The sequence below is a fragment of the Elaeis guineensis genome, chromosome 9 (genome assembly GCF_000442705.2).
Source record: "Elaeis guineensis isolate ETL-2024a chromosome 9, EG11, whole genome shotgun sequence".
Lineage (NCBI taxonomy): Eukaryota > Viridiplantae > Streptophyta > Magnoliopsida > Arecales > Arecaceae > Elaeis > Elaeis guineensis.
Genome location: NC_026001.2, coordinates 88,938,113 through 88,952,957, shown reverse-complemented (window position 1 = coordinate 88,952,957; position 14,845 = coordinate 88,938,113). Strand labels below are relative to the sequence as shown.

The 14,845-nt window shown below is 35.7% G+C and overlaps 1 protein-coding gene across 2 annotated transcripts; it reads left to right on the top strand.

Annotated features, from left to right (window-relative positions):
- Window positions 1–2,682: 2,682 nt before the first annotated feature.
- LOC105034200 (autophagy-related protein 101) lies at window positions 2,683–13,707 on the top strand. Of its 2 annotated transcripts, none has more exons than XM_010909254.2 (7): window positions 2,683–2,869; window positions 3,107–3,143; window positions 8,182–8,267; window positions 12,033–12,128; window positions 12,673–12,835; window positions 12,932–13,094; window positions 13,261–13,707. In XM_010909254.2, the coding sequence occupies exons 1-7, from the start codon at window positions 2,837–2,839 to the stop codon at window positions 13,340–13,342; spliced, it is 660 nt and encodes a 219-aa protein (XP_010907556.1). In that variant the 5' UTR covers window positions 2,683–2,836; the 3' UTR covers window positions 13,343–13,707. The 2 variants fall into 2 exon arrangements, with proteins under 2 accessions (XP_010907556.1, XP_010907557.1); XM_010909255.2 differs by having other exon boundaries at window positions 13,230–13,707.
- Window positions 13,708–14,845: the final 1,138 nt, after the last annotated feature.

Below are 14,845 nucleotides of genomic sequence, written 5' to 3'. Positions count from 1 at the left end.
AGTGCGAGTCACATGTTTCTTTTTGAAAGAAAGCAAGGCATAGAATGAGAGGAGGATTTGATCAATATATGGCATGTAGGGCAAGACTGAGATATTCTTAGAGGAGATCAAACTAATACATGGCATAGGCTTATGATGTTTTCTAGGCAGTTAAACTCTCCTTCGATATATAGGTATGGAGTTATAAATATAATTATTTTATATCGTATCTATAACAATAAGACCAACCATTCCCCTCCCACAAAGCCCACCAATTGAGAATATCATGAGCTGTCTTTTGATTTCTTTACTTTGTGAGCTCTGTTTTATATTTTGTTTTTTCAGTCCTTGGTTTTATTTCCTTTAAAAGAGATAAATATTTTTTATTAAATTAAAATGGGTTGAATAGCCACAAGATGCATACGTATGGGCTTCCTTTCTCTAGTTAATCTCAGATATACACTCACAGAAAAGCAGATATATAAAAATGATGAATATTATACGTATGGTCGCGTAGAGACAATTGCTTCATGTCCAGCTATATGTTGTTTGCTTATATGCAGAATTATCATTGATTAGCATAAAGTATCATGCATACACACCTTAGTACACAACTGACTTATTGGATAGGCAATTGCCCATGGGATGCACGTGCTCAATTGTGTGTCTAATATTTATGCAAAAAAAAAGAAGAAATGATCACATCATCAGATCATAGTTTATTTTTCATGTCTTTTATTTAATGTTTTTGTCAAGAAGTCTCTTATATTCCAATCTTTTGTCAAGGAAGAGCAGTGCTTGTAGCCTAACATATAAGGAAAACTACGTACCTAAAGTTCCCATATTTGGTTTTTGTGATACGCAAGTTACGATTTCATTTTCAGAACGTCCTTCAGCTATGCTTTAAGCTCAGTCATAATATTTTGTAGAATGCTATACGACAGTCAATATTGATAATGATATACTGACAATTTTTTTAAAAAAATAAAAATTTTTCTTTTTTGAATTCTTACATCACGTGGAAATATAAGCGTCCATCGGCATTAACTTAGAAATGAATAGAGAAATACCATGATGGTGCCATCATCCACATTAGCTATCGAATTAGCCGGTTGTTTCCCTTAGCTTTGAATTCCAAAAATTATGAGTTTAAGAGATAACTTCTAGGGTATATTTGGATTTTTCTATAGGATTGGACTGAAAATCCTATAAGATTCGTGTATTCAACTAATACAACTAGTATGAGCATAGACGGCAAATTTGGCTAAGTCTGTATTCATAAAATACTAAGAAATAGCTTTGGACCTATCTTTTTTTCTTCCTATGGTATTTGGATTGGCCCACTCCATAATTTTTTCAGAATATTTTATCTACCCCAACTTGTAGCCCATAATCTTGTTGGTTATATCGATTCGATCCATGAATCTTACAGGATTTTCAGCCCATTCTTTAGAAAATCCACATGGCCTTATTGGTAAGAGAATCCTTGTGATCATATGTTTTGATATGTTTGACCTTATTATGTATGTAATATAAATAAAATGATCGATGGATATTAAAAGTAAAATTTCGTGTTGACACGTAAGGTTCATGAGTAATTTTTTATTTGTCATGTGTTGAGACAAGGCATTATTATGAACTTGACCACGAAGGTCACAGTGCCACGAAGCATGAGTGCTTGTGACGCCCCAAGTAGGAGCGAGGTGAAGTCCACAAGCCGTAAAGCATGAGCACGAGCAATGCCCCGAGTAGAAGTGAGGCGAAGCCAACCGGCGAGATCTGAGACCGCCACGCCGAAAAGGGTCTCACCACCACTGCTGCCTGCAGTGGCAGTGGAGAAGGGTGCTCCAGCGTCTGGGGGCATCGGAGGGGGGCATGGCGAGGTTGGAGGAGTGAAGGATGGTGAGGAGGAGGGCGCAGAGCTCATAGAAGGGCTTTGAGGTCTGGTCCTTTTCTCTCATATTCGGAATACTAACGCTAACCCTGTGAGAGAGAAAAACAAGAGGAAGATGAAGCAGAGGAAGGAAGTGGTGGGAGAGAGAAAGAGAGAGGGAAAGATGGTCGTTTTGTGAATAATGATAACTACTTTGGATGAACAGAGATTTTGATCAGATCGAGACGAGAAATGGATAGGCTGTGAAATTCTTCTATCTCCTCTTCGTAAATCAGTGTAAAATAGATAATTATGTTTTATTGGTTAAGATGGTGATGAAACCATCTAAATATTTGAATTCAAAATCTATATTTAAAAAGTCAAATCGGTTAATATTCATATCTATCCAATACCTCTTTTGGATTAGATGGAATCATATCAGCTAGATAAGGGGGATCGAGCCGAATTGCATTAAGTCAGATAAAAAATTTATTAAATAAATATTATAAATAATTATAATTAAAAAAAAATTAGATTAATATTATATCGACTTAGATTCAAGATAGGACATATCATTATCTACTGTAAATTTGTTTAGAAATTTTATCTAGTAATCATACCCCCCTCGGAATTTAGTTGGGTCAAATAAAATTCGCCTTGTTCGTAAGTAAAAAGATTATAATATTTGGTAGCATTATGGTGGGCGGTAAGCATAGATTCTTTTACACGCGCACCAGGTGCGGATCCGTCTCTGTTCTGTTATGTGGAAGACGGTTTTCTGCCTGTCTGCTTCCAGTCCGTTACGTGGGCCGATGACGGTATAAATTAGGGCGAGATTAAACCTTCAACCCCTCTTTTCCTTCTTAGCGGGACACTGGAACCCTAATTTGAAATCTCCGTCCCAGCCATCCCAAATCCTCGCTTTCTCCCAAAGTTTCTAGCTTCCTGACCTAATTTCCTCTCTGCCAGAATTCGCTTTTCGCCATGAACTGCGAAACTTGCCAGCTTAAAGAACTGGTGAGATGACCCTATCCTTCCACCCTAATGCGTGTCAAGATATTTTCCCTATTGATGCTCTTACGAACACTCCTTGAATCGAGTCAAATTTTACTTTGCTTTTGGTATAAATTTTCTTGGTTCGCTTCTTTCGAGTATTATTATGTTTTAGAAGATGCAGTTATTTTAATAATTAGGTTAAGTTTTTTAGTATTTTATGCTCAGTTTTTTCACCAGTTGTGCGACTTTTAAATATAGGTGGTGGAACCATTGGAGATACGGGATGTGTTGCGCTGTAAGTTCACTCGTTTCTTGTGTCGTTTCTTGTGTGTTTAGATAGACTTATCTTCTCTTGTTTCACATCTAAGAGGACTGATTAAGAAAATTAATTACATATATTTACTTCTTGTTTTGGTACCTGTTCAGATGTCTTAGTGTGAAACTGATGATAGTAGTTGATATTACTAACTGATGTAAACCATGTACATGTGAATCTATTCATTAAGAATTTTTTTAAAATCTGTATGTTGGATTTTGCTTGGGAGTATAAAGATTCATAGCGTATAAAGATTCATAGGTGTATAAAGGACATGAACATAAACCATCTTCTTTATGGCGTTATGGTGCATTTTTGTATCAAGAAAATTTGAATTTATCAATAGTTAAATATTAGATGGGAGGGTGTTACTAATTAATCTTTTGTCCTTGTTAAATCACGTAATAATCTTTTATTGAGTTCTTTTTATAATGCTACTTGCATGAATTCAATTTATGAAAATTATACTGTCTCAAATGTTTAATTACTGTAACTTTATTAGTTGAGAAACATGATGACATTCATATGTCCCCCAAAAAATTTGAGGATATATTATTATATAGCATCTCAAGGTTTAGTACATTTCACATATCAATATAATTTTGCTGAGATTTCTTTTATTTGTTCAAGGTGCTGCATATAGTGCTTATTACATGAGGAAATACCATGTTGCTTCTACTTGATGTAACTTGTTTTCAGTGATAGACAGTACTGACAACTACCATGCACATTCTATGCATGTAAGGGAGGTCACAGAAGGCTGTGAATCCCTATTTGGTATAAGAGTTCCTCACTTTCTTAAAAATCTTGGAAAATGCACCTTAGCTGTTGCACTTCTTCTATCCTCTCTCTCTCTCTCTATGGATTGGGGGTGGGGGGGGTGGGGAGAGAGAGGTATATTTACTAAAGATGGGAGCGCCTACAAACATTTGGGGAGCATAGATATGCAGAGTTGGTCATGTTAAGGAAATTGAGTTATAGTTGTAGAGATGGTGGTGTAAGCTAGGTATCATGTGCCTCTCTTGCTTTGATAATAAATGAAGTTCTTGCCCAATAAATTTGTTGGACGACTAATCCCTTCCAAAGAATTGGTCGCTTGATCTTCTTCAGGCTACTAAATAAGTACATGCAGTCATATTTCCTAGATATGCAGTAGCCTTGTTGTCTGCATAATTGAATTAATGAACTTGTTGCTTGTTGGTTTCCCCAAACTTTAACATGCCTTTAAGAGAGGTCTAACAGTCATCAGACCATTTGATGGCAAGGTAATTGAGTAGTTGAATCCAGTCATAGTGTTAATGGGATTTAAGAAAGAGTGTTGCATCCACCTTTCGTCTCCATGATGGGATTTAAGAAAGAGTGTTGGCATCCACTTTTCATCTCCATGAGTGAGAATATAGAAGAAAGCAAACAAAATTACAAAACTCTCTTCTCGCTTCCTCGTTTCTTATTCTTATTCTTTTTCTTATGCTCCTTCCTCTTTTTCTTCTCCCTCTCTGTTTGCATTTGCATTGGCACAATAAATCTTGCCTGTTAGATGTATGGAAGACTGATTACAGGTACCTGAACATTGGCATTAGAAACTTGCCTTTTGGTTAGCAAGTTCCAAAAAATTCGCCGTCTCGGTATTGAACCCCAAACTAGTACCATTCTATTATAGTGTTGGTATGCCTAGAAGAGGTGTTTGAGGTGAATGAGGAAGATGATCAGACAATGGGAACAAATTAGAATAGATTTTTAACGTCACCATGTTTTAGCTGCAAGTTTGTGCCTAAGGATTAGGTCGCATTTAAAGGAAACACCTAAGCTGGCTAGACCAGTTTCTAAGATCATCTAAGGTTCTGTTATTGAGTATATGGCACATGTGGGGGTACTACAGTTGTTGCGTACATGGCACATGTAAGGTGTTTACTTTTGTCATATATAATTTCTGTTTCTTGCTTTTTCCATATAAGTTTGGTCAGTGGCATTCAAGATTTTAAATAATGGCATTATAATTGTTATAATGAGTGTTATGATGGTTTTAGTGCCCTTTGGTTATGTTATCTATATATAATTGCTGGGTAAAAGATAACGATCATTATAATAGGTTATTTAGTGTTAGAGTGCGAGCCTTGATGTAGTGGTACGATTGCTCCATTGTGAGTTGGAGGCGTCATGGGCTTGAAATAAGGAAAAAGCCTTTCTGTGTGTGGAGTTAAGGTTGCATGTATTTGATTCTCCCCGGACCCCTGTGGCAGGAGCCGTGTGCACTAGGTCATCCTTTATAACAGGTTATTTAGTGTTGTAATAGTTTGTTGTAACATAAATAACATTCATTATTTTCACTTGTACCTTTATCTAGTTAAGATATTTTTATCTTCAGAATTCATTTTTTCAAATTTCCCTCCAAAAGCTCCTGTATGGTTGAAAAAAAGGTTTCTCATCTTGCAAAAGTGAATGGAAAGATAACATCATTATTCTCACATTATTGCCTGATTTTCTGTTATAATGCTATTATAATAACTACTATAATGGTGGTTATTTGATTACAGAAAACTGAAATGTTACTTTTGAGACATAATGGCTGTTAAAACCATGGTCAGCAACAGTTTTAGCACTTTATGACAAGTCTCTGTTTGGAGGAACTGTTATGAGATCCTTACATGTTGTTCTAGATGTGCTCAACATATGTGTTTCATCTTGTCGTTTTGCGAACGAGAAGAAAGCTGGATACTTGCCTTGTTTTTCTGGTTGTTTAAAAGGATAAGCCAATGTGGAACTGAAGGTATTTACTAATTTGTATGGCAAGTTTTAGATAAGGAGAAGGTTTGTATGATAGAAAGTTTTAGTGGTCAAGGAAATGAAAGAAAAATTGTACATATAAATATGATAACTGATAAAGTATTTGCTATTAAATTAGTTTTAGATGAGGGGGTTTTTAATGTAGTCAGTGCTGATGCACCACAAACAGGCATAGAGAGAATTAAGAAACAATTTTGCGAAGAAATGGATGGATTAATGCAAAATATTCTTGAAGGAGAAAGGATAGTTATTGGTGGTGATCTAAATGACCATGTAGGGAAGAACAATATAGGATATGAGAATGTGCATAATGGGTTTGGTTTTGGAGATAGGAATTTAATGGAAGATTCATCTTTGGATTTGCGGCAGCCTATAATTTAGCAATTGCAAATACATATTTTAAAAAGAGAGATGACCACTTCATAATCTTTAAGAGCAGATCAGATTTGTATAAATAGACTACTTTTCATCAAGAGAAGAGGAATATCAACATGCAAGGATTGCAAGGTGATAGTAGGTGCGTTTAACTACACAACATAGGTTACTAGTTTTATATATACATCCAAAGTATAAGATGAAGGTGAGCCTTGGCACAATGCTAAGGTTGCTTCATTGGCTTGGAGTTCACAGGTTTGAAACAAAGAAACTGCATCTTTGCATGTGGGGGTAAAGCTATGTACATCTTACCCTTCTCAGACCTTGCAATGGTGGAGCCTCATGCACTGGGCTGCCCTGTTATGTACTAAGTGCAAGAACAAAGGAAAGGAAATTAATAAATATCCAAAGATAAGATGGTGGAATTTAAAAGAGGAAAATGTTATATCTTTTAGGGATAAATTATTAAAATAGAGAAACTGGAATTTAAGGACTGCATTGAACAAAATGTGGAAAACCAAATGCCCAGCTGCATTAAGAGGTAGCTAAATATGTTTAAGGAGATACAAAGCAGAAAAGGTGTGCGCATAAAAAATCTTGGTGTTGGAATACTTAGGTACCGGACGCAATAAAAGCAAAATGGATTTGCTTTAAATAATCGTAAGAACAAAAATGTTGAGGATTTCATAAGATATAAGGAAGTTAAGAAAGATGCAAAATGGTTAGTAAGGCTAAGCATGTAGCATAAGATAACTTACTTGATAGGTTGGGTTTAATAAAAGGTGAAATAAAATATACAAATAGCTAAAGCTGGAGAAAGGAAAACTAAAAATATTAATGAAATTAGATGGATTAAAAGTGAGAATAATCAGATATTAGTGAAAGATGTGGAAATTAAAGAAAGATGGAGATATTATTTTGCAAATTTATTAATTTAAGATTCTACCAAAGAAATCTTATATCTCTCTCTCTCTCTATATATATGTACATATATGCTTATATGCAGAAATACATTTAGAGAGAGAGAGAGAGGAGAGAGAGAGAGAGAGAGAGAGAGAGAGTTGGACTATGCAACTGATGAGATCCATGATAGTGGAGTTCAACAACTTTTTAACTGTATATAGTGGCATGAGCTTCCATTGATTTGCTTGAAGTGTCAACACTGATTGCCTGCAATAATTCTCTTTGTTGATATCCATATGCATTGTCATTATGATACAGAAAGATGTGCATGTTTTATGCCTTAAGGGATGCAAAAATTGACTGCAAATTTGGTGGGTTGGGAGTGACATAAATTCGAAAGTTTAAGGCGGGCTATTTTCTTGATCTTTGTGAGTTATGTAAGATAAAGAAAATGGTTTTACTTGGCTTTGACTGTTGTTAATGGCACTGAATACTGTTGGAAACAGTGAGCCAGTCTCTATGGACATGAAAGTGATCTTAGCTGAGGTGTTACAATGTTTGATTAACAACCATATCACAGTATGCAATGTGTATATAGATGAATTGCTTTTTAGAACTTAAAAGCAAACTGTTTCATTGTTGTCTAGCTGTGAAAAAATTTCTAGTATCATTACTTATTTTGCACTTACATATGGCACTGTTTTGATGGTCGTAACCCATAACTTTTAAGAAGCAAGTTTTTTCTTTGGCTGTGCAGCTATGGAAAATTCTTAGCATCATGATGGATGTTAAAATTGTAATGTGTGACGGATAACCTTTTATCTTCAATTGGATCTTGTTTTGTTACTGAAGTTGTTAATTCACACATCTAATTGGATTTATTCAAATGCATTTTACAGCTTCTAATTAGTTGAAATGCATTTCTACCTCTTTAACTATGTAGAAATTGGTGCAGGCATATTGCATACAATTGTATTCCATAGAGCATTAGGACTTGTGCGGCCAAAAGACGTTGACTGTGAACTCTTTGAAATTACTTATGTAAGTTATACTTGATCTTTTGAACTACATAAGCTATGTGTTATATTTTCAGTAAAAGTTACTGACATCTAATTGTCATTCTACTGCAAATGCTGCCAGGGAAATAAGATGTCTTTATGTTGAAGCAAAGAAATACCTATCAGCAATGTATAACTAGTTGTTTTTGATACAACAGTTGTTGCTAATTATTGCATATGGAGTTGTGTAAATATTACATTTCCTACATTTCATGACTATTCATATTGATGGATTGTTATAGTTAATGTTTTGTATTATCCTAGTTAACGTAATTTGACCTAAGTTTGTAACTGACCATGTGCAATTCACTGGTTCAATATGTGCAACAAGATCAATTTCTTCGAGTGGACTATACTACATTCTGATGGTCCTACCCTAGATGCTTTGGAATTGATATTAAATTGGGGCAAACAGATGTGGAATAATATGTTCGAGGTCTATCAAGAAGATCTTAGGATGTGATCTGAAAGGATTTGGATGGGACATGAATTTGGTGCTTATATATGTCTTGCATTTTCTGATTTATCTTAGGGTAATTGTTTGCAACAGGGTGATTTGTCATTTATGTAAGTCATCTGCCAGGTTAAGCTGCTTATTACTTGTTAGAGGTATATTTTGCTTGTTTTATGTGTGTTTAAGCTTCTCTATGAAGGAGTAAAACCTTGAATCTGAATTTAAAGCGTATTTTTGTGAATTTTTTATGGAAAATTTTCTGTTGAATTTACTAGGTCAAATAAATTATTTATCTTTTCATCTCTGGTCTCTCTCTTCATGTTCTTCACCTCCTTCCTTTTTCCTCACAAGCTCAAGCTTTCAGATCTTATTCAGATTTAAAATCAGATATGACATTTTCTTCTTCCTCTTCTACATCTTTTTACTTTTCTCCTCTTCCTATTTTGTTTCTTCCTCTTCTTTTTCTTCTTTGATAATCCTTTTTTTTTTTTTTTATTTGAGACTTGCTGTATCCAGATCAAAAACAGGCACTGTATGTTGACAAATACATGGTCTGTTTATTATGGGTTTTAACCTCTTATTCTTCTTCTCCCTGTAACCCCTTTATTTCTCTTTTCCTTTCAAATTTGATTTTGAAAACATGATTTATTGTGGGTTTTAGTCATCATGATTGTTTCTCATCAACTTAACTTTTAATATATGTTGCATGATAGTTTGTTTGGTGGTTATACACATTATGTTAGATGGTGCTGATATTTTAACTCTTGATTTTTATTTTCATGATAAGTTGTGATGGAGGGTTTTTTTCTTCTGAATGTTAATTTGGTTTGGTGGTGAATTTTGATCATGCACTTGAGTTTAAATGGTGGTTATTTTTACATTGGATGGCAAGGAAAGCTATAGTTGGTTTTGTTGTTCTTTTACTTTAATGTTTGGATCTTTATTGAATATTAATTTATATTATATTGTCTATCTATAGTCATTTGCTTTTTATAATGTTTAAGTTAATTATATGTGCATTCTTAGTTTAATTTTTTTCAATTGCCATCTAATTTTGTTGTTTTTTGGGATTTGGACCAATATCCACATACAATAAGGAACATGTGCTCTACTATTTGAGCTCGTAGTATAATTAATGTAACTGTGATAAACTTGAAATCAAGGTTCGTTGTCTCAATACCAGACCCCATATAGGCACCATCCCTTTACAGCGTTGGTACATGGTATGGACCAGTGCGACATTGTCGGTACGGTACGGCATACTAGTATGATACGGGGTGGTGTAACAAACACTGCTTGAAATCAATGTTTGCCAAACCTGTACTGGAGGTCGTAACAGTCTGTGATTGGTTTAGTATGGTGCGGGATCGATACCGTGCCATTTTGGGGCATATCGAAACAAGGAGAACTAGAGAGGGAGGGGGAGAGGGAGAAGGAGAGAGGGGGGGGGGGCAGAGGGAGAGGGAGGGAGAGGGCTCAAACAGCAATCGTCATTATCATCGAGGGAGAGAGAGAGAGAGAGGGAGAGACAGAGAGAGGGAGGAGAGGGAGAGGCCAAGGGAGAGTGCTCAAACAGCCCTTGTTATCATCACCAAGGGGGAGAGAGAGAGGGAGGGTGAGGGAGACTTACCTAGTGGGCCAAGGATGGTGGGGATCAGGGATTCGAAGGGCGAGGGGTGAACAAAGCGAAGGCACCAAATCGGAGTGAATAGAGCGAAGATGAAGTGATCAGACCGGGTGAGCCTTTTATGCCAAATCAAACCCTTGAATCGAACCAGTAACTGACCAGTTCGGTTTGGTATGCCTCGAAGGCCTATTCAGTGCGGTTCTACAAACTGTGCTTGAAATATTATGTTAAAACTAGAACTCATGCATTAATAGCACCATGTCCTAGAGTCAAGTAACATGGATTTTATTGATTTTGTGAATTTTGTAGAAAGTCTTTCACTTGGGTGGTTGCCTAAGCTGTCTCGAGGTACATTGCCTGGGACCACTTGAAACATTTGACAACTAAGATCCACATATCTTTGGTATGGTGTACTATAACCTCCAGGTCATTCATTTCCTTATCCCATCCTTGTCTTTTGGCAGCCCTCACTGAATGGGGTCATTAAGAAAACTTTGATGTTGCAATGCACTAGCATAACCCCAGTGCAGGAACCAGATTGTTCTTCATAGACAAGCTTGGGGTAGTCCTGCGTGAAGGTGGTCAACACCTAATCCCTTCTCAAGTCCCAGAAGCAGAACCATGTGCAGCCTTAAGGGTTTGTTGGTCACCCACATTTTTTTTAAAACTATAGCAGAATTTGGTTAAAGGATGATTCCACAACAATCATTACAAGGCTGAACAAAAACCTGGATTTCTCAAATTCTGCAACCCACTGCTACTGGATGTATGGGCTATCCCACCATTGAGGCCTACCACATCTTGTGGGTGTGCAACGAACCTGTGGATTGTTAGCCAGACTGGGAGCTATTGGAAGTGATAAGGATAGATTGTAGCTTCTATGTTCCTCGTCAGAAAAAGAAAAGAGGAAAAGAAACTTTATGCCTTCACTAAGGAAAAGAGAAAAGGTGTTAAAATCAGTTTACATCATACTTTTGCTGCATGAACTTTAGAAAACCTCACTAATGTGGTAATGCGGAAGAAGTCACAAAATCACCCATATATGAAGAAGTTTGTCATGTGGACGACCTCAAGTATTGTTTTCACTACAATCAAACATGTTGATCTTGCATCTGTATCAAGAATACCATAGGTTGTACGCATATTTGACTCTATTGTTTTTAATGGTGTAGCGCCAGTCTATTTGCCTATATTTTCTTCGCAGCATCTGTGGTTCATTTGCCATACAAATCAAGTAATACCAGCAATTGGTACTTTAAAGAGGAAAGCATACATGCTTTTTATCTTCTCATGAACTGAGAGCCAAGAGAGAGCAGCATGTACTATGTCATTCTGGGCTATTGGGCTTAAATGACATGTGCTATGTCATTCTGGGCTATTGGGCTTAAATGATGGCATGCCTGTTTTCTCTGTGTCTTACAGCATAACAATTCCATTATGTTCAAGGTTTGTACGATGCCTGGGCAAAATATGTTCTGTCGTCCTCATGCATGATATTCTTGCTGTTAAAAAACATCAAATTCAATATCTTGTAGTTTCATTGGGGTCTGAATGTTATTTATGTATGTTGAAGGTTGACATCATACCTTATCTTCAAATTTGGAACTTCTATTTTTAAGTCATTTTGTTATTATCTTATGTGAACCTTAATCCTTCTTATTGTGCAGGTACAATGTGGAGATGCTGAATTAGAAAGAAAAATAGATGAAAAAATTGACCTGTTTATCGGTTGGGTAGAGAAACATCCAAACAAAAAAAGCCAGGTTTATTCCTTTTCTTTAGTTTATAATATATAGCTTCACCATTATATGATCCAGGCATCCTGCTAAGATGTTATTGCATTTTTGTCCCTTGGATTATTGGCAGGTCACAAGGGAAAGTGTGCTGTACTGCTTATACTGTTCTAAATAATGGTCTCTTTCTTTGTACTGATGTTGATTCCTTTTACATTTCTAACAACGTATTGCAATGTATGAGTCTATTCATAATGTTAATAATGTTTCCAGCAGTTTCTATACTTCCTATAAACCATCTTTTTGGCTGCTCTGCAGACAATGTTCCTTCATCCTTATGTTTGTAAAGAAAGTAATCTGTGGCATATTGAACTGTTGTCTCTCTTATAGTATATTTAAGTTGTACGACTGAAGAACTAGATCGCCAGTATTTTTAAGTTCTATGACTGAAGAACTAGATCGCCAATTGGGTGACACATGTAGTTAACAATGCCTTGGTGAAGCATTTCGTCTGATTATTCAACCCTAAATTAGTGTTGTTCTTTTTTAATTATGTATGGTACCAATGGTGCAGGTATGCTTATCCTTCTATGAGGTCAGAAACAAGCAAGCAACATGGATGTTCAGTAACAAAACTGAGCGCCTTTATTGGGAGCAATGGTATATTAATTTGCATGTAATAAACACCAAAACGCATGGCAAATCTCATAATTCCAAAGCACCGATAAACCCTGGAGGTAGACTGCTTATCCATGAAATTGTTTAGTTATTGCCATTGTTCTAGTCCTCTTTTCATTATCAGGTACTGCTCTTTCATATTTTTGTGATCTCAGATAATGCACTGGAAGAAAGCAGTTCTAGACGTGCTTCTTTGGAGTCAGCACTCCATGAAGTCTTGTTTCAAATCATTAAATTTGTCAATGAGAAGAAAGACCATATTCCATCTGTAACAAATTCTGAAGTTATATCATTTCCATATGAAATCACGACCCCAAGGTGTGTCTCATTTGTTACAAGAATCACAGGTGTTAGAGGCCCCTCGTGCCTCCTAAGTTCATATTCATCGTGTTTTGACTTTGCTTAACCATGTATATTTTGTGAAGAAAGTTCTACATATATCTGGATCTCCAGGTGACCCCTTTTCCTTCGACGTGTTGCACAGCTCATCAGATTCTTCCTTCGGGTGGCACACTGATGTCCTCAAGAGGATGCTGCAAACTGGGCATCCTTCCATGCTCAGCTAACTGTATGATCTTTCAGAGCGTGAGCTCCACCCATCACCTTCATGCCTACAGCTTGTCTGCGGTTACTTTCTCCTCGTAATGTTTACCCATATCGAGCAAGCTGTTATGGCTTCAAACAAGACTCTGATAGCAGTAATATCAGCTTCATATCTGCGCTCAGGATTGTATGATGTGATGGCAAAGATGAACTGCGATGCAATTTTTTGTAGGTTATGTTGTACATAGCCCTTTGTTGAACCTTGTGTATGTTTGTTGTATATGGGTATTCCTACCTATGAATGAGATAAACTTTGTAGACATTCAGAATGCAAATATTTTCTTTGCTCATAAACAATGACAATTTTAAAATACCTTGGAACCTCAAACCTGTCAACTCTTTATTCTTCACCTGTATGATCTCTGTGCTCAGTGTTAAATAGTGTTTGTGAGATTCCCGTTATTTGTTTTAGAGTTGGTATTATTCAACTGATGTTTGTAGATAAGTTGGTTTCCCACAGTGGGATATTTTTTTCTTATATCTTGATTTGCATTAGTTTCTCTATTATCCCAAGCCACCAGTTCTCATTGCCTTATGGTTTATGCTTTCGCTGTATTTCTTATTTTCTCACAAGCCATGCAGCAATTTGTATGTATGGTAAAGCAACATGAAGACTAGTGGTACCAGCCAAATTATCAAGAACAATCACAGTCAGGATCTCTTGCCATCATGCTCAGTGTTATGGGGATTAAAAGGAATAGTTGCTAATATGTCTGCTAAACCTAAGCTGAAATTAATTAGTAACCAACCTCTTGGGCTTTGCGTGACTGAAAAGTCCAGTTTGAAGGTGGTTAATAATGCGCTTATCAGTATATGACATCTCATGATCATATTATGATATTTTATAATTAAATTATAACTTTCTGTCCATAGAATGTCATAGAAAAGAATTTTTTTATTATTTAAAAAATTTATAAATTTTCAATGATGAAAATATTTTTTTATCTTTATAATTTTTGAAAAAAAAATTATGATATTTTATACACAAAAAGTTATAATTTCACTATAGGATGTCATAATATGATCAAAGGATGTCATAATTTTTTCAGGAAGGAATGGACATTTCATTATTCAAAATTTCAAATGAAAAAATAAAATTATAGATATTAAATGTGTTATTAAATACACATTAGAAAGTGATGGCTACATGTTTTAATATGGTTGGGTATGCTCCATGTTAATTTTATTGCACCGCATGTAATGTATAAAGATTTTTTCATTGAAAGTAAGCTTGGTGGGTCATCAATTTCCAGCCACGAACTCCAATCCTATTTTGCTTATCAGATCACACTGTGACATGTGTGAGGTAGGTGACATGTTACTCAATAAATAGCGGTCTATATAATATACTATAGACAATTTTTTATCAAATTTTTATTCTCCTCGCCAAGCCTCAATATACAAAGGTGAAGAAATGACTTTTTTGAAAAAAAAATGAGGGATTAAATATTCGATCACCTGAAAGA